At 32.6% G+C, this 19803-nt stretch overlaps 1 protein-coding gene and 1 non-coding gene across 2 annotated transcripts; one reads left to right on the top strand and one right to left on the bottom strand.

Annotated features, from left to right (window-relative positions):
- Nucleotides 1-3072: 3072 nt before the first annotated feature.
- Nucleotides 3073-3155, bottom strand: TRNAL-UAA (transfer RNA leucine (anticodon UAA)). Its single transcript has one exon. It is a non-coding gene; the product is annotated as a tRNA-Leu (tRNA).
- A 2976-nt stretch (nucleotides 3156-6131) lies between these two features.
- Nucleotides 6132-12043, top strand: LOC118040294 (probable methyltransferase PMT26). The gene is made up of 9 exons (XM_035047183.2): nucleotides 6132-6476; nucleotides 7205-8362; nucleotides 8445-8594; nucleotides 9459-9729; nucleotides 9943-10053; nucleotides 10140-10314; nucleotides 10629-10901; nucleotides 11167-11361; nucleotides 11475-12043. The coding sequence occupies exons 2-9, from the start codon at nucleotides 7244-7246 to the stop codon at nucleotides 11701-11703; spliced, it is 2523 nt and encodes an 840-aa protein (XP_034903074.1). The 5' UTR covers nucleotides 6132-6476; nucleotides 7205-7243; the 3' UTR covers nucleotides 11704-12043.
- Nucleotides 12044-19803: the final 7760 nt, after the last annotated feature.

The following is a 19803-nucleotide window of genomic DNA, read 5'->3' as shown; positions in this document are numbered from 1 at the left end:
GTGTTTTTTTTAATTGGTTGGATCAAATTGCATATATAACATATAAAATGATTTATACGGGTTTTATTGTTTTAATCTCACACCTTAATTTGTCAATGTTTAGAGGATTTTAATATTGTGTAAGCTATTATCTTTTAAAGTATTTTTTATTTAAAAATATATTAAAAAATTATTTTTGATATTGGCAAATTAAAAGAATATAAAGACACAAAAAAATAATTTGAAATAAATTAAAAAAGAAAAACATTTTTAAAGCAAAAAATCACAGTCATTCACATGGTATCTACTTACGCTACGCCACAGCATGATCGGTCCCAAGATATCCATGTGAAGACGTGATAGGGCTCTAGATCTCCTTTATTAAAAAAAAGTAAAAAACTAAGGCAGAGAGTGAGATCCAGACTCCAGTGACCTCCACGTTTGGGTTCTTCTTCTGTACCAACTCAGAGTATTCTAGCTCTCATGTGCACGGTCTAGTGGGACCGGATATGGATCGTGGGTCCCTGTGCCGTCATTTGTCGGCAATGGATCTAAACTATATGTTCATTTTTACTTTCTCCCATAGGACAACGCCCACGGAATGCATAAATTTTCTATGTTATTCGAGTGATTAATAAAATATACATGAATGGGTGAAGCTGTTTTTTTTTTTTTTTTTTTAAATAAGATTATCCACAATTTTTTTTATTTAAACTTTTTATAATCCAGTTTCATAAAATAAAATTTTAAATTGTATTAGAAAAATAAAATTAAAAAACAAGTGACTATAATGTAAAACACAAGTAAAATAATGGTTAATTCCAAACTTTTTATAATTTTTATTTTAATTGAAAAATTCATTTTTTTTATTTTTCTATCTCAAAAAAGAAAAAACTCGTTATAAAATGACAAATAAAAAAAAGTTATTGATTCTGACTATAAAAAAATTATCTTTTTTAAATAGAATATTTAGATGATAATGTATTAAATTAATTTTAACTAACCTGAGTTAGCTTGCTAAACTCATGACTTGAGATGTGGACTTCAACGAGTCTAATGATATTTTTTAATTTTAATTAAATGACAAAAAAATAAAAATTAATTCAAAATCAATTTAATATTAAATAATAAAATTAAAAAAACAATAAAAAACTCGTAAAAAATCCAATGTTAAAGTTTTTTTGAAAACAAAATAGACAAGCACGGGGTCTGAGTGTTCTAGTGTGTGAAGGCCTTAAAAATAAGGCCAAGCATATGGGCTTGGGATAGACCTATATTCCTGGATCATATTTATTTATTTTTTTTACAAGGAGTGCCCTTTATTTTTTTTAAAATAAAAAAGAAACAAGTTATGCATTGATTATTGGGGAGGATGAGGCATCGCCCATTATGCTCAACATAGAATCCACTCACCATTACGGTGATTGGAAAACCATAACGTTGAGTTTTTTTGGGTTAAAAATCTAATTTTTTAAATTTATTTTCACCAAAAACACTTAATAAACACTATGAAAATCTTCATTAACCACCAATTACCCTCAAAATTACTCAATAAAACAAAAATTAATTGAACTAAAAGAAAATCAAAATTTAACTATTTTTGTTGCCTTACCACAACAACTAATCATGTTTTTTCTCTTTCATTGTTTTGTAACAATTTTCTGTATCCTCTTTCTAACTCATGAAATGAATAATGAATAAAATAAAATTTTAAATCAAAATAAAAATTATTGTAAATTTGGGATGAACCATGTATTTTCTCTTTGTTTTAGTTTAGGTGTTAATTTTATATAATTAGACCATAAAATGATGCAATAAAAAAATTAAAAAAAAATGAAACCGGGCTGAGAGGTTCACTGCACATAGGCCGACCTTCAATTTTTTAGTTTTGGTTACAATGATAATTATTCAATATATGATACAAAAACTTTCATATATTATCCAAAGCGGGTGTTAATATATGATATTGATTTTATTAGGTGATTCAATATATAATAACTGTCCATAATTCATACGTGATTGTATCGTCACGAGACTCATGGTATTAATTACTGATTCATTTATAAAATCTTGTTACATTAATTCATTTTATTTTATATCCTCTCATGTTATTTATTAATTTAGTTTTGAATTCAAAAGAATATGCTAAAAAAAGTTTATAAATTTGAATTTAATAAAAAATAACTAATTTTCTTGTTACGAAAACTGGTGGGAAAATCTCATAATAGTTAAAATGATGAAAAAAGCAATGATTTTTGTATGATCTTTTGAGATTATTACTTTTGTTTTGACGAGCGAGATTTGTGTCTGGCAATTGGCGCATCCGGCGGTCTTATTCAGGAAAGAATATTTAAAAGAGAGAAAATGGGTGCTTCATAGCTGTACGCGGTGACACCGACATTCATTTCATTTATTTTTTAATTAGTACAGGTGTCCATAAAGAAATTAACAATAATATAAATCTTCAATAATTATTATATTAACAACTAAATTTAAAACCACAAAAATAACAAACCTTTTAATTCAAAGCTCTTATCATTAAATTATCAACTATATGGTTTTCATTTTGTTTTTATTAACAGGGTATTTGACAGCGATAAAATAATTTTTTTCAAATATGTTAAAATAATTTAATTTTAAAAAATGTTTTTATATTATCATATCAAAATAATTTAAAAATATAAAAAAAATTTAATTTTAAATAAAAAAAATTTTAAAATTTTAAAAATCTGCCTTTTTTTAAATGGCATCTAATTCCTTATGAGGGATTTTTTTTATTAATTTTTTAAAATGAAGTGTTGGGGCAGTGGCTATATTTAGTTATCTTATTTTAATTTTATTTGTCGCAAGGTTTCTTTTTAGTTTTTTAAAATTGAAATTCCATAGTTTCAGCACAATTAGGTAGCTTTGCATTGTACATTAGGAACTCTATTTATGACCAATATCCTTGAAAATGTGGAATTTTCATCCTAGAAAGATATATTTTAGATCTCCGAGTTTGAATTTTAAAATCAATGTTTAGAAGAATTTACTTCTTCTAAACACATTTAATTCACATGAAAAATACATTCTTAAAAAAATAAAATAAAGTGGTGCTGGCTATGGGGTTCGAACCCATGCGTACTTATGTACAGAAGATCTTAAGTCTTCCCCCTTAACCTCTCGGGCAAACCAGCTGATGCGAATGCAAGCTCATGTTCAATAAATATTAATAATCTAGATGAGCAATATAAGAGATGGTAACATGTTCCCTAACGGTTACTCTACTCGAACTAATACGGCATTTGTTATGCAGAGAAAGTTGTTAAAGCTATGGCAGAATGATTATTAGCTCATCTAATCAAATATCATTGTTAATTAATTAATTAATTTAATAGTTTAGTATAAACACAAGTTAGTTGTAGTTTATTAGTTAGTAAATGTTTTTTATATCTTATATTATTTATTTTTTTTAAGTTGAACCTTCGAACTCAATTCCAGACCATTATTATTAAACCTAGATTGACTTGACTGGTTGACTTGGGACTCGTCCGATCCAGATGCTAGACCGGTCCAAGTTTATAAAAAAAAAAGTTAGTATAACTACTCGATTGACCTGGCAGGTCAACTCGTGATTACACGAACAGTAAAATAAAGAATTATAATTAAGAATAATGAATTAAATTAGCTAGTAATTTAAATTTAATTATCTGAAATATTATCATTAATTTCAGGAAAAAAAGATAATCAGGTCATATTATATTACAATAATATATGTTATATGACAACAATCATGTTATATTCCAAATCTTAATCAATCATTATTCTTATGGTGCAATGCGATTCATACAGTGTCTCATAAAGATATCTCAACGGGTGTGATTTAAGATCGTCGTTGGGAAATTAATATCATGTTTAAAGCATAAACAAAGATGAAAAGGGCTAAGTTCTTATTATGAATGTTCCCGAAGCCTTGGCCCCAACAGCCTCCTATTTTTATCAATGGTTTTGCCGAACACAGAAACAGTCAGTGCCATTGTCACCAATCTTTTCTTTGGTAAATCTCCACGGCTCTTTCGACAGGTAACAAGGCATTATTTTGTAAGGTGGAAAGGCAAAATATGACCACGATCAATTCCATTCAAAGTAGCTAGATATCTCAACTGTCTAATAATACAAATATTTTTTAAATTAAATTGTGTTTTATGCTTTCTTTATAGATCTTTTTCTATTATTTGTTTTTGCGTTTCATAAATGTTTTTAATTTTTTTTTTACTTTAAATTAATATTTTTTTTAGTATTTTCAGATCATTTTAACATGTTTATATAAAAAATAATCTTTTAAAAATAAAAATATTTTAAAAATTAATCACAATTACCGCACACCGTGACTTGTTATCAAGAGCAGGAGTAATGTTTTTTAAAGTTTCAGAATGTATGCCGATTCAAGCAACCTTCTTTAACATGGAATAACAGAAGCCAGGCTTGTTTCCGATTGTATTCTTTTTTATAGTTTTTTTTTAAATGATATTTATTGATTTTATTTTTTTTATATTGAATTGGTTGAGAATTTTACTTCGTAGTTTTTTTTTAAAAAATATTATAAATTACTATAATATTTCCCTACATGATTTTTGTTATGCTATATTATTTCCGTGCATGTTTTTTTTTTTAAATTATCTTTATTGATTTTTTTTAATATTGTGCCGATTGAAAATTTAGCTTTAACTTTTCTCACATGTTTTTTTTTTTTTTCAAAACTGTCTTCTTTTTTTTTTTCATTTTTCTGTGTGTTTTTTTTCTTCAGAATTGTTTTTATCGATTTTATTTTTTAATATTGAGCTAGTTGATAATTTAGCTTTGTAATTTTTTTAAAAACACTGTGGATTGCTACATTGTTTCCTCATATTTTGTTTTTTTTTTCAAGAATTGTCTTTATTGATTTTATTTTTTTCATATTGAGCTGATTGAGAATTTAGTTTCATAGTTTTTTTTTAAATACTTGGATTGTTACAATGTTCCCTACATGATTTTTTTTGTTATAATTTTTTTTATCGATTTTATTATTTTTAATATTGAACTGGTTGAGAATTACAACTATAGATTTTCTCATAAAATAATACAGATTGCTATAGTGTTTTCCTATATAGTTTTCCTATATAGTTTTTTTTTTCTTTTATTTTTTATGATTTTTTTAAAATTATCTTTGATGATTTTATTTTTTTAATATATTAAATTAATTAAAAATTTAAATTTATAATTTTTTAAAAATATTATGAATTACGATAATTTGTTTTCTAAACGCACGAGAAAATAAAAGCATGCCACAGGCTTGGGGCATGAAATTTCTAGTTAAGATCTAGAAAGCGTTGAAAACAACGCAACAATCTTCCATTGAGTAATTTCAAGCCTCCATCGTGAAAACCAAACAAATCTTTTAATACTAAAGATGGGCTTTGCTTAAACTTTAAGCATTAAACCATAATTAAAATTATATTTTATTTTATTAGGGAAAAGGAGAAAAAGGACAATCTAGGCAATTTGCCAAACGCTCCTACGTGGCTGAGACTTGAGATAATAATAACGAATGATAAATAATATTACTGTTAGTCGTTCGTCAGTGAAATGCCAAATTTAAAAAGAGTATGTTTGGACATATTTCGACGAGAGTTTTTTAAAAGCTTTATTTCATTTGATTTTTATTTGATTTTTTTAATATTTTTTATTTTAATATATTATTATTAAAAAATATATTTTTTTAAAAAATAAAAAAATTATTTTAAAAATAACCTGAACTACTATATCAAACACGAGTGGAGAAAATTAAGAATTATTTGAACTTATGATAAAACTTGTTTTTTAATTATTTTTTTGAAAATATTTAAAAATAAAAAATTATTTTAATATATATATTTTTTAAAAAATTACTTTAAAAAATAAACAAAAGTACTTAAGATCACAAGGCACCCCTGACTACCTCATACTTACTTGTGTGGATGTTAATTTTGTAAATGGTAAAAATGTGATAGCAATAGAGACAGTAATTAAAGATGCAATTGAATAATGTACACAAGTTCAAGCACCAAAATGATCATTGCACCTGTCAACATTGCAAAATAAAATTGGTCCTCTTCTCCACTCTATTATATAAGCGGTAGTCTTCTATCAGGAAAGTCTCTCTCTCAAGAGTAGCTGATTTCACGGCAAATCTTGTGGCTGACACTCTCCGTGTCTTGTTCGACCGTCCCTTTTCCTCTCCCTCTCACGTGGATTATAGGAGTTCTGTACTAACAAAACCAAAGTGAACACTGATCCTTCTTATTTAACCCATCTCTTCGTATTCTTCTCCTACTTCTATTTCTTTATCCTTGTCTTTCCCTTTTCTTGTCAATTAGTAGCTTTGGATCAATCTCTCTCTCCCTCTCTCTTTGCCAACTTAGAAATATGAACAAATAAGGCTATAAAAGCTTGCATCTTTCACACCCTAGAGACGCAGATCTTCATATTATCAATACAAGGTATGCCAGAATGTTATTTTTCAGTGCCTGTAATCTTCAGCTCATTCATCATTGTATCTTGGATTTGTTTTGCATCATCTGGGCTCCTTTACTTTTTGCAAATCATGTGAGACATAACTAAGTCTTAATGGATCTTATGTGATCTTGATGTGATCCCTTTATAATACTTGGTTTTAGCAAAAGGTTGTCATTTTAAGGCTCAATTATATAGATCTGCATTGTTTCTTGTTACAACTTTATTATTTTTGCTTGTAATGTTGTGTTTTGTGGTTATTTGTAATGGGATTTTTACGGCAACCTTTTATCAAGTTTGAATCTCTTGCTTTTTTGTGGTAGTAGTTTTTTTCTTTTTGTTTAAGTTTGTCATTATGTATGCTAAAAGTCTGTTACTTTTTCTTGAAGGTTAGTTGATTTGATCCATTCTCGATCTAAGCATTAATATTTGTTTATTGCTACCTGTGTTCGATGCCAATTCAATTTCACAAGATAAAAATATTTTATGTTTTCCAATTGCGCTTACAACCTTACGAATGTGGATATATTGCTGTTTTAAGGTTGGACTTGACAAATCGGGATGAATTTCTTGTATATTTTGGGAGCTATGCTACTTTATGTGTGTAAAATATATGATGAAATGCGATTTGAAAATTTTGACCGATGTGTCAAAATGTATGCTTTGTAGGCTGTGTCGTTGTGAGATTTGTCATGGTTTCAACTTTGATATGCAGGTGCTCAAAATTTTGAGAATTGATTGGCTATAGGAGAACATGGCGTTAGGAAAATATAGCCGGGTAGACAATAGAAGGCAAAATTCGAGTTACTGCTCGACAGTGACAATCACGGTGTTTGTGGGTTTCTGCTTGGTTGGGGTATGGATGATGACATCGTCTTCTGTGGTTCCTGGACAAGGTGTTGATGTTCCTGCCCAGGAAAACAAGAATGAGGTGAAGCAACAAGTTCCTGAGAGCAATGAAATCAATCCTAAGCAACCTGAGGATAGCCCGGGTGATTTGCCTGAGGATGCAACACAAGGAGACAGCAGTACACCTGAAGAGAAGCCCGAAGAGAAGCCCAAGGAGATTCCTGAAGAGAAGCCCGAGGAGATTCCTGAAGAGAAGCCGGAGGAGAAGCCAGAAGAGAAGCTGGAGGAGAAGCAAGAAGAGAAGCTTGAGGACAAGCCAGAAGAGAAGCCTGAGGAAAAATCTAATGAAGATACCAAGTCCGATGATGGGTCAACTACTGAGACACAAAATGGAGGAACTAATGCAGAGGATGGTGACACTAAAATCAACAATGGAGAAACAAACACAAAAGATGGAGGGACAAAGCCAGATGATGGTGAAAGTAATGCAGCTGGACAAGGAGATTCTGAGGAGAATTCAACGGAGAAGAAACCTGGTACTGATGAGACTGAAACAAAATTGGGCGAGAATACTGGTGAAGGTGAGGATGGGGAAACAGGGAATGATAAGATAGATGAGAAGGTGGATCAGAAAGATAGTAAGGAGGCGGATAAAAGTTCTGATGGGCAGGCCAACAACCAGAGTTCAGGTGAGTTACTTCCTTCAGGGGCTCAGTCAGAGCTTTTGAATGAAACGACCACTCAGAGCGGTTCGTGGTCAACTCAGTCAGCAGAGTCAAAGAATGAGAAGGAAACTCAAAAGTCTTCTAATCAACAAGGGGGGTACAATTGGAAACTGTGCAATGTCACTGCTGGGCCTGATTACATCCCATGTCTTGACAATTGGCAAAAAATTAGGAGTCTTCATTCTACAAAGCACTACGAACATAGAGAGAGGCACTGTCCTGAAGAACCCCCAACCTGTCTTGTTCCTCTTCCTGAAGGATATAAACGCCCAATTGAGTGGCCTACAAGCAGGGAAAAGGTACGTTCAATAAGTTTATGCAAGTTCATTGACTGCGCGCCATTTTCTTGCAATGTTGGATTAATACTCTGTGTTGTTGCAGATATGGTACCATAATGTTCCCCACACCAAGCTTGCACAAATTAAGGGGCATCAAAACTGGGTGAAAGTTACTGGTGAATTCCTCACTTTCCCTGGTGGTGGAACCCAGTTTAAGCATGGCGCTCTTCATTACATTGACTTCATAAATGAGGTGAACCTGGTTATATGTTATTTTAATGCCCTTGTTTTGTGTGTTTTATGAACGTATGGTTGCTACTTTGCTACTCTCCTCCCTTTGGGTTGCAAGCATTCTGGAGTTACTAAAGTGATTGTGCATACCTGGCTGTGTGTTATCATTACAAATATTGTTGTCTTTAGTTTTCTGAAAGTAAACTTAAGATTGTGGTTGAGTGGTAAGCTGTCTTAAGATCTTTGCCTCATGAATAATTTTGACCCCCCCTATTGGTGGTTATTCTAATCAATAAAGTTCTAGTTTGGCTGTATCTAGGTTACCCCTGCACTTGATGGCCTGCATCTTGGATATAAAATTGGATGCATGGTATATCCAAATTCTTAAGTCATCACTAAATAAGCATGGTATTGGAGGCTTTAGGATGTGGTTTGAAAAACTTGAAAGATTGGAAAAATAATTCAAAGGGAGGTGCAGAAGTTATTTTTAGGTTGGAAGAAAGATAGAGCTGCAGTGTGGGAGTTGATTTGGAAAATGCTGAGAAACTGAGAGGGGTAGCATAGACTTGTGAAGGGGGGAATTATTCAGTCAGCTTTTCATTTATTGTCATGTGTGTTGAATGATTATTTGTACTTAGATACACTGTTCCAGTTCTCCTGTGTACATTAAATCTGAAAATCTTTGATAATACAGCATCCCAACTTTTCCAAAATCCAGCAAAATTGCCTTTTCATGTTGAAAAGCTTATTTATCAATCCCTTACATATTTACTTGTTTTTTTTTTTAATATATATAACAAGATGCATAAGCTTTCAATTGCTTTTACTTGAATTTTGTATTCCATTTTCCTGTGAGATTCTGAATGTTGAGACTTGTATGGTGCAGTCTGTGCCTGGCATTGCATGGGGAAAACAAACCCGTGTGATATTGGATGTTGGATGTGGAGTTGCTAGCTTTGGAGGATATCTCTTTGACAGAGATGTTCTAGCAATGTCATTTGCCCCTAAAGATGAGCATGAAGCCCAAGTACAATTTGCTCTTGAAAGAGGAATCCCAGCTATATCAGCTGTGATGGGAACAAAGAGGCTTCCCTACCCTGGCAGAGTTTTTGATGCTGTTCATTGTGCGCGCTGTAGAGTACCGTGGCATATTGAAGGTGGGCATTTAATTTGCATTTCCTCAGATAGGTTTAAGCTCATTCAAACTTATATTATATACCTTTTTGGGCTGTGTTCTTTGCTTTGCTCCATGTGCTGATCTCTTCTGATCGATACTATATAAAATGGGATTTCTTAGTTTTATTTAACAAAATATAGAGAGGAATATAAACTTTAATGTTTTATCTTAATTGAGCAATTGACATATGCAGGTGGCAAACTTCTTCTGGAGCTGAATCGTGTGTTGCGACCTGGTGGTTTCTTTGTGTGGTCTGCTACTCCTGTTTATCAGAAGCTAGCTGAAGATGTTGAAATTTGGCAAGGTTGGTGATTTCTTAACCAAACATGAACTGATTTTTGAGAGAGTTGATGGATTATAACATGTGCTTTTCATGGGAATTGCTTGCAGCCATGACTGAACTAACAAAAGCTATGTGCTGGGAACTTGTGTCTATTAACAAGGACACAATTAATGGAGTGGGTGTAGCTACATACAGGAAGCCTACTTCCAATGACTGCTATGAGCAAAGATCAAAACAAGAGCCTCCACTTTGTGAAGCATCTGATGATCCAAACGCAGCCTGGTAATTTTACTGTTAAGGCGAGGAATATAGTAATAATCAATGTTTTACTGCTAAATTTCTGTGGATACGTGTCTTTCAACCATTGCTCCATGCATATGTATCTCATGAAATCTTTCTGCTCTTTTACATTTCTATTCACACACATACACACAAAGAAAAGTTGCATGTGAATCTGGAGAACATTGAATTTGAAGAACATTGAATTTGAAGGAGGTGCCATAATTTTTCTTATAACAAATTTCTGTGCGTAGGAATAGCTAGCATGCATCACAAGATGCATAACTTCTATAATTTAATTTCATTCTTGTGCTTAGGAATGTGCCCCTGCAAGCATGTATGCATAAGGTGCCTGTAGATTCACTGGAACGTGGGTCTCAATGGCCAGAGCAATGGCCGGCAAGGTTGGGTAAAGCACCTTATTGGATGTTGAGTTCCCAAGTTGGGGTTTATGGTAAACCAGCACCAGAAGATTTCACTGCAGATTATGAGCACTGGAAGCGGGTGGTCTCCAATTCATATCTACTTGGAATTGGAATAAACTGGTCATCTGTGAGAAATGCCATGGACATGAGATCTGTTTATGGAGGGTAAGCACAATTTTTATTGTTACTTGTTGAAAGTGTTAAATGATTAATGCTCCTGTTTATTTCTCTGGCAAAATACCACACTTAACAACTTTTTATTTTTCTTGCCACGAATCTTTATAATGTAAAAATTTGTTATGCTGGCATGGAGAATAATCTACTCCCCCACCTTCCCTTTTAGCAGGGTTTGGTGCTTTTGCAAAGCTACATGATAAAATGTAAATATTGCCTTTTTTTCTTTGGTCTGATATTCTTGTTGTGATGGCAGTTTCGCTGCAGCTCTGAAGGAGTTGAATGTGTGGGTCATGAATGTGATCACAGTAGACTCGCCAGATACTCTACCTATAATTTATGAACGTGGGCTGTTTGGAATTTATCATGATTGGTGTGAATCATTTAGCACTTATCCTAGATCTTATGATCTTCTCCATGCGGACCATCTATTCTCCAAGGTTAAAAAGAGGTATATAATAATAATCTAAAGCGCATTTCTTACCGCTGAAAGTTTCACTTGAGAAACCCCACTGTTTCTCTGCTTTCTGTGTCTAACCTTGCAATGGTTTGTGAGTCTTACAGGTGCAGTATGGAGGCTGTATTTGCGGAAGTTGATAGAATTCTGAGGCCGGAAGGGAAGCTCATTGTCCGGGACAATGTTGAGACCATTAATGAGCTGGAGAACATGGCAAGGTCTATGCAGTGGGAGGTTCGTATGACCTACTCTAAGGACAAGGAAGGATTGCTGTGTGTCCAGAAATCCATGTGGCGACCCAGAGAGTCAGAGACACTCACTTTTGCTATTGCTTAAGCATGATTCCGGCCCAGTCATTGGCACGTCCATTCTCGGTGTTCTATTGCAAGTGAGATTAGGTATTCTTTTTGCTATGGTTGCTAATTACAATTCAAGTAACTGCATCTCCATGTTAGCTTATCTACCATGATAATTAGGATTGCCATTGTCAGATGTTTTTCGTATCTTTTAGTTTTATGATTTCTTCATCCCAAGATTTGTGTCACAGTTTCAGTTAATATTATTGTTAAAAAGATGACAATGCATTCTTTAAGTGTAAAGTCCAATTGTTATAGGTTTGGACGAACATCAAATTTTTTGAATATCATATTGAAATGTGCAATGCTGAACTTGTCTCTATTGCATCACAATGAAAGAAAAGTTGATTGTGCACAGCTACATTTTGTACGGCACTTGAAAAGAACATGATGACCCTTTTTTACTTGCTCCTATTGGAGATTCAATTTTTGTTTCCTCACTGTCTTAACAATGGTTTTGCAGTTCTGTAATTGTTTTTTGCAGACTGTCTATTTTACTCCATTTGCCTTTGTCCAGAAATATATTTGTCAAAAACCGAACCTCATGTATGTTCTCTACGAAGGAAAAATAATGCGCAACTGTCACATTGTTTCAATCTAGGTTGGATCTCATCTGAGAAATGATACCAATTTGCAATTTGCATGAACAACATTCGCCTTTGTTCATAAAACCCTAATTTATTTTAGCTTAATATGTACAGCTTCGCTAGAGTGACGAGCATTAAATTAACCTAAGATGAGATTCTTTCAATCACAACGTAAGTTGCAACAAAATTGACTGCTTGTCAAGTTTCCCAGATTCAATGGAAGAGGTTCAGAAGAAACTATGGGAAACCATCTTCTTATCTTAACCCCAACAATTAAACCAGAGCTTGTCACCATGGAGGTATTTATCAAAGCCCAAACCGATCAATACTTTGAACACAAGTTAGATTAGGTCATGGCAGTAATCTACTTCTCCACAAAAGCAGCTTATCTATTAAATAATCCGCCAAGTCTCTTATTTTCCCTTTTCACATGCCTATTTTCCTGTTCTTCTTTCCAGTCATTTCAGTCCACAAAACAAGCCTTAACATTATTATCAAAGTTAAAACCAATCTGTTACACTTTGGAGAGGACGTGTGTGTGCATGGGAGAGAAATGGAAGATGAAAACCATGGAAATAGAACGGATGGCCACGGTGGAGGAAGCCCAGAAAACCCATGTTTAAAGAGTTGCAGCGGCAACAATCACAACAGTAAAGAGCAAGAACACCTCCTTCCTATAGCAAATGTTGGCAGAGTTATGAATAAAGCGATTCCAGACAATGGGAAAATATCGAAAGAGTCAGTTCAAGAGTGCGTCATCAGCTTTGTTATCGGAGAAGCATCTGATAAATGCCAAAGAGAGAAGAGAGACTATTAATGGTGATGATATTATTTGGGCCATCACAACTCTAGGGTTTGAACTGTTTGAAGACTTTATCGCTCCACTTCAATTTTATCTCTGCAAATATAGAGAGATTGAAGGAGAGAAGCTTAGTGTTCCAAAGCAACAAAGAATGGAACAACAAAGGTTACAACAGCATCATCATCAACAAGAACAAGAACAAAATATGATGTTACCTTACACTAATGTATATTCTTCCTCAGATCTTATGTCTCAGCCGCCATCTTTTATGACAGCTGATCATCAACCATTTCCTTTGCCTTCCTCTCCTAATTCAATCCTAAAACATTTACAACTCCAAAATCGATATATGCTAAGTCATCTCTAGTTTCACTTTGTTTCTTTATTTTTCGTTTTCACCGCCCTTCAAAGAAAATGATCTATGGTTTCACTTTCCAATTAATTTAGCAGCTAATTTATTTCAAAATTAGATTTTGAACTTCAAAGAAAGTAACGCTGTTCTTAATAGAAATGAGAAAACATGAAAGACTGATGTCAATAATAGAAAACAAGCAAATAGTTACAGAATTTTCTGAACAAAATCTATTAATTTCATCGCAATATCTGTAACAAAATCTTTCTTTCGTTGCTGAATGGTTTATGATTATGAAATTATTTTGTGACGGAATATTTTGCTATTAATTTTTATTTTACAAAATAAATAAAATAATAATTATTTTCCATTGCGAAAAATAAACAAAATAATAATTTATTTTTAACTAAAAATAATTTAAATAATAATTTATTTTTGTATTTCCGCCTCCACATCACCATTACCATCACTAGCCAAAAGCAACAAAAAAAGCAATGCCCTTACATGTTATGAGATTTTTTTCTTTTTTTTTTAATTGTTATTTGTTTTGTTTGAAATCGTTTATGAATTTTTTTTTTTAATGTTATTCTCTTTTAATTTTTTTTATCTATAAGATTTGATTATCATTCTTTTGATTGCTATTTGTTTTATTTGAAATATTTTTGGAATTTGTATTATATTTTAATTTTATCCTCCTTCAATCTTTTTATCTGTTAGATTTGAACTTTATTATTTTGACTGCTATTTATTTTATTTAAAATAATTTATGAGATTGATTTTTTTTTGTCATTTTCATCCTCTAACTTTTTTTTATCTATTAATTTGGTCCCTATTATTTTAATAAATTTGAAAAATATTAAACATTAATAAGTTATTTTTCAGCTCATTTTTCAAGGTATAGCTAAATATTAAAAAATATTTTCCAATTTATATTTTCATGAAACTGTCAAATATTAAAAAATAATTCGCTTTCCAAAAAAATCATTAAAAAAAAATTATTTTTCAATAAATAAACAAGGTCTAAATCATTTTTGAGTCGCATAAGTTGGCCCTGATTTTGGTTTTTGTAGTGATGGGTTTTTCTCCATTGCAAATCTTTGATTTTTGACATTTTGTGATTGTCTTTTTCCATATAGATCATAAAATAAATCGCACGTGACTAGTAAGAATTTAATTCAATGTATTAAATTTGAAAATCCTCAAAATGGCAAAGGAAAAAGAAATTCAAATTCCAAATACAAATCGATATTATCAGCATTGTTTATTTGTTGAAAAATATAATAATTTGTAAAAGAATGCTCTAATCATATATACACCTTGTAAGAGAGTTGAAGAAAGGAACGAGATGAATTGGAAACCATTCTAGTCTTTTTCTCTCTTCTTCTAATTCTACTCCTCATTGATGGATGGATTCCTCTAACCATAGGGGAAGAAGTAGGAAGGATTGGAGGAATAAATGGACGATAATGGCTACTTCATTTTTTTTCGTTAACATAAAGTTCTCCCAGCTACTTATCAAGATATATATAAATTTGGCCACATTTCTTGTATTTATATATAGTAAACACAATCTAATATATTAATTTGTTGTATAAACAGATGGGATTGTTGCCCATTTTAACGAGTGGATCAATTACTTGCTTTGCTTCTGCTTCAATTAGTTGAACCATTCCTCCCACCTACCAATTGAATCATCCATCAACATCATATCTTAAATGTTTATTAATAAATATCACCAAAAGAATCCAGTTTTAAAATAAATTTAGTATCTAAATTTGAATGAGAAAAACATTGGAATAGAAATACCTTAACAGTGAAGGTGGCTTTTTTTTTTTACAAGTCGCAAATTGGTCACATCGAGCCCATTCCCACATGATTTAATATTAAATCCGTGCTAGGCAAGGAATCTGGTTGAGAGGTTTTAAGATTGATATGTTAGGACGAGTTTAATAACAATATCAAATAGTTCCTTGTGATATGAACCTTTTTTATGTTAGTTTTTTAATTCAAGTTGCAGCTTGAACAAAAAAAAAATCTAGGCCGTAAGCAATTATTTGATATTGTTATTAAACCCAACCCAGCAAATCAATCTTGAAACCTCCCGACTTGTCTCATTACCTAGCCCAAGTTTAAATTTAACCTGTGTGAAGTTGCCTTGACATGACCCTGACAACTTGATGGATCTAAAAGCAACCCAAATGATAGATAAAAAGATTGATTTGACTTTTAAAAATTCAAGATGATATCTTTTTTTTTTTTTTTTTAATATTGAGACAATAACATGTTAGATTGACATGAGTGTTATAGTTTAACTTGCAAAACCCATGATCCGGATTATGGTCTTTACTAGGTTTAATAACTTTGTTTTCTTAAACAAGTTCTTACTTAATGATATGATAACAAAAATAGACACTCAAAAACTTGAGCACAATCAAATATCGGGTATTTTTTTGAGATTGCGATAACCTCATAAAAAAAAAACCAAAACTAATTATGAAGACTAGTTTAAAATCAACAAAATGTTGAAGGGTGAAATTAAAAAAATAATTAAAAAAGATTCAATAAAAAAGAAGAAGATGGAATTTATAAAAAAAAAAAATAAGAAAAAAGGACCAGACTCATCGAGTAAACCTTGAAATCTCTTGATCCAACTCTTTGCCCAGCATGTGTTGAAAATTAACGAGCATGAAAGTTATCCTAACATAATACAATAAACTTGGTGGGTTCAAAGGCAAAATAAATAACTGGTAAGAAGTGTTTGACTTTAAAAAAATTTCAAAATGACATCCTTTTTTTTTTAATATTAAGACGATAATATATTTAATCGACCTAAGCTTTGCTGCTTCACCTGTAATCTAGATTGTAGACTCCATTGGGTTAAACAACTTTGTTTTTTTTAAACTATTTTTACTTAATGACATGAAACAAAAATATATGTTCGTAAAATTAAACACCAATAAAATATTAAGATATTTATTTGAAACTATAGTAACCTAATATAAAGCAATTCAAAATAAATTATGAAGAGCAATTTAAAATTAACAAAACTTTAAAGAATAAAAAGAAAAAAAAGTCAAAAAAAGATTCAATAAAAAAAAATGAAAGATGTAACATATTTGTTTTTTAAAGTTATAGCTCGTTCATTGTTCATATGAACAAGTGAAGGAGTTGGGGTTTTCTATCTGTATAAGAGATAACTGCCTGATAAAACTAAAAGACTTGGAAAACATCATTGAGCTTTATTGCTCATAATAATGAAGCTTTTTTTTTCCCCTTTAACCCAACTTTTTTTTTCCATTTTCTTTTTTTCCTTTTAGGTTCATACTTTCCCCCCCCCTCAATTTGTCCGGATTGTCTTTGGAGTTGCCAAGTCAACTAGATTAGATTGTGACAACCCTATACATTTAAATTTTAAACTTTAGCTAGACAAGGAGTGAGATCGAGATGTTTTTTTTTCCTATCAATTTTATCTTTTTTTTCCTCTTTTTTATGTCCTTAGATTTCTTTTATCAGTTGGTCAAGTTGCCTTTGGATTGACCAAATTGATCTGAAATTATAATCCAAGGTAGAGTTACGTGTCAGAAGGTTGCTCATAAAATTTCAGTTTGATCTATTGATTGAGTTAGGATTTATGCTTGATAGCATAAAATTAGCCAGCAAGTAATTTTTTACACCAAAATCTAATTTTTTGTACTGTTTTATCTACTTAAATCATCCACATTTTTAATTAATTTATTGAGAACTCCCATCCCTATTAATAATACAAAATTTCCTCAAATTTCATTCTCTTATAGGTTAAAAACTACGTGATTTCACACGTACTTATACTGGTAGTCAAAATCATTCATGAGTATAACTACACATTAATTCATTTGAAAATTCTAAAATAATTTTCTAAATATTTTCACCCCAAACTTATAAAACTTTTTCCATATTTATCACTAATTTATAAATTTTCAGGTTACAGGTGTACACTGTATCCTTTCATTCGCAAAGCCATATTTCCCATATTTAGATGCGTTTTTAATATCAAATTTAAGCAGACTACATCAAATTTCGTTAAATTATATTACATAACATCAATTTTCTTTATTAATTTCATTGATTTTATCTAAGGGTTTACAATATTCTTCAATGGCGGTGGTGGAGAAGAAAATGGTGGTAATGGAGGAGGAGGAGGTGGTGGTTGTGATGTGATCGTGGTGATGGTAAAGGAAATGGTGGTGGTGAGATGAAGATTGTCACACCCCCACAAAAAATTTATAAAGGCACGACATCGGCTGGCGATTTTCGTTGTGTTCTAAGGATTTGGTTCTTTGGAGTCGCCACCTAGTATTTGGTCACTAGGAACCCTAACTGGTCTTTCAGAGATTCTAAGGCAAGGGACTGGTTGCGTAAAGGGAAGGTACTAGCACCCCTAATACGCCCTACCTAAGGTAAGCTGCTTGGTGCTTGGTTTGCTCTATAGTCTATGGTGTTGGTGTTTTCTAATCCCGTCAACTCGTAAATCGCAAGGAAAAGAGAAAAAAGAACGAAGAAAATTTCATAATTTTTTAAAAAAATTACTTTTCACGGCTCGTAAACCGTGGAAAAAAAAATTAAATTTGAAATATTCTCGATCGCAGCCAAAGCTTCTTTCAAACCGGTGCGTTGATTTATTACTCCCGATAATATTTTGGATGTTCGTCCTTTTAAGGATTTCTTCATCCAAACATTAGCGGTGAACAATAATCACAACTTCTCCTCCCAAAATAAGATTTTTAGTTTTTGGAATATTGGCCAATACCCTTTAGAGTTTTACAAACGGGTTGTAAAATCCACAAATGCAAGAAAATGATTTTGTGTTTAAGAAATCTATGCGAAAACACATTTTCAAAAATTCCAATATTTTTTTTTATATAAGAACATTCAAAACATGCTAGTGTATTGGCCGTATGCATGAAAACAAAACATTTTTTTTTTCTTTTTTACGAAAACAGGTGTTTTTAAATACTGAAATTATATCCCCATAGCATAAAAAAAACAAATCAATATATACCAAGAACAACAATATATTTTTTACTTTTCAAAATTTTTATTATTTTTTATATATATTTTTTTTTATTTTTTTTAGAAAAAAAAATATATATACACACACATGCATAATATAATAATATAATAATATAATATAATATATTTATAAATATATTAATACATTAAAATGGGCTGGGCCGGCCCAACTAACTGGGCCGGACTCCAGCCCCAAAAATTGTTGGGCCGGACTCGGCCCAACAGTAACCTGCTTTGGTCTGGGCCGGGCCGGCCCAGACCCATATCATTGGGCCAGACACTGTCTGGCCCAATAAAAAGGAAATGAACGGGGGGGAATTATTTCCCCCCCCATGCCTCCTGCATGCAGAAACGATTCTGCATGCAGGAGGCCATACTACACCGGCCGAAGAAAAAAATGCAAGGGGTCAGAATGGCGTACCTGGCGCAGCGGAGATGGCGACTTGCTGGCGGAGGCCGCGGTGGCGGCGATGGCAGCGGCTTAGCTCACGGTGGTTTCCAAGTGGACCGAGACCACACCTTCGGTTCGCTCGCTTCTGCTTCAACTTCTGGATGTCCCCTCTCGGTTTCAACTATCCCAAGCTTTTCAAACCATGGGTTTTCAGTCACGGTTTCGTAAGTTTTGTGGTTTCTCTCTCTTTCGGTCTCTCTCTCTCTCTAACTGTCTCGGGTTCTTTCTTTCGGGTCCCCTCCTCTTTCTTTTTTTTTCTTTTTTTTTTTCTGCTTCTTCTCTATTTATAGGCAATATCGGGGCATGCATGGGGGAACAAGGCGTGCTGGTCGGTCGGTCGGCAGGCGCCGCTGCCAAGGTGCTTCTCTCGGGTTCGGTGGCGCGGCGGGTGGTCGGCCATCGCCTTCGGCTTCGGGGGTCCCAAAGTGTGGGGCGTCGGGCCATGGCACGTGAGGAGAGAGGCGGGGACAAAAACCCCGGTTTTCCTCTCCTCTGCTACGCCTGCGGGGGGGAAGAAGAAGAGAAACAGTGCCGTTCAAAACGGCACCGTTTGGTCTTTTTTTTTTTTTTTTTTTTTTTTTTTTTAAAACGCAATGAAACGGCGTCGTTTTGGAGAAAAACGCGCCGTTTCATTTAAAATTTGGCGCCAGAAAATGCGCCAACGTTCACATCAGTCCCCCAATTATTTTTGTTCCTTTCAATTGCGTCCCTGACAATTTCGTCTTGTCCGCCAAGTTGGCCGCCTTTTCCACTTTGGTCCTTGGCCTCTAAATTATGCAATTTAGCCCTCAATTGATCAATAAACTTCCAATTTCTTCAATTAGGCCCCTCAATCAACT

Source organism: Populus alba, chromosome 7 (assembly GCF_005239225.2).
Source record: "Populus alba chromosome 7, ASM523922v2, whole genome shotgun sequence".
Classification (NCBI taxonomy): Eukaryota; Viridiplantae; Streptophyta; class Magnoliopsida; order Malpighiales; family Salicaceae; genus Populus; species Populus alba.
Note: the sequence above shows the minus strand (reverse complement) of the source record. Positions and strands in the feature narration are given on the sequence as shown.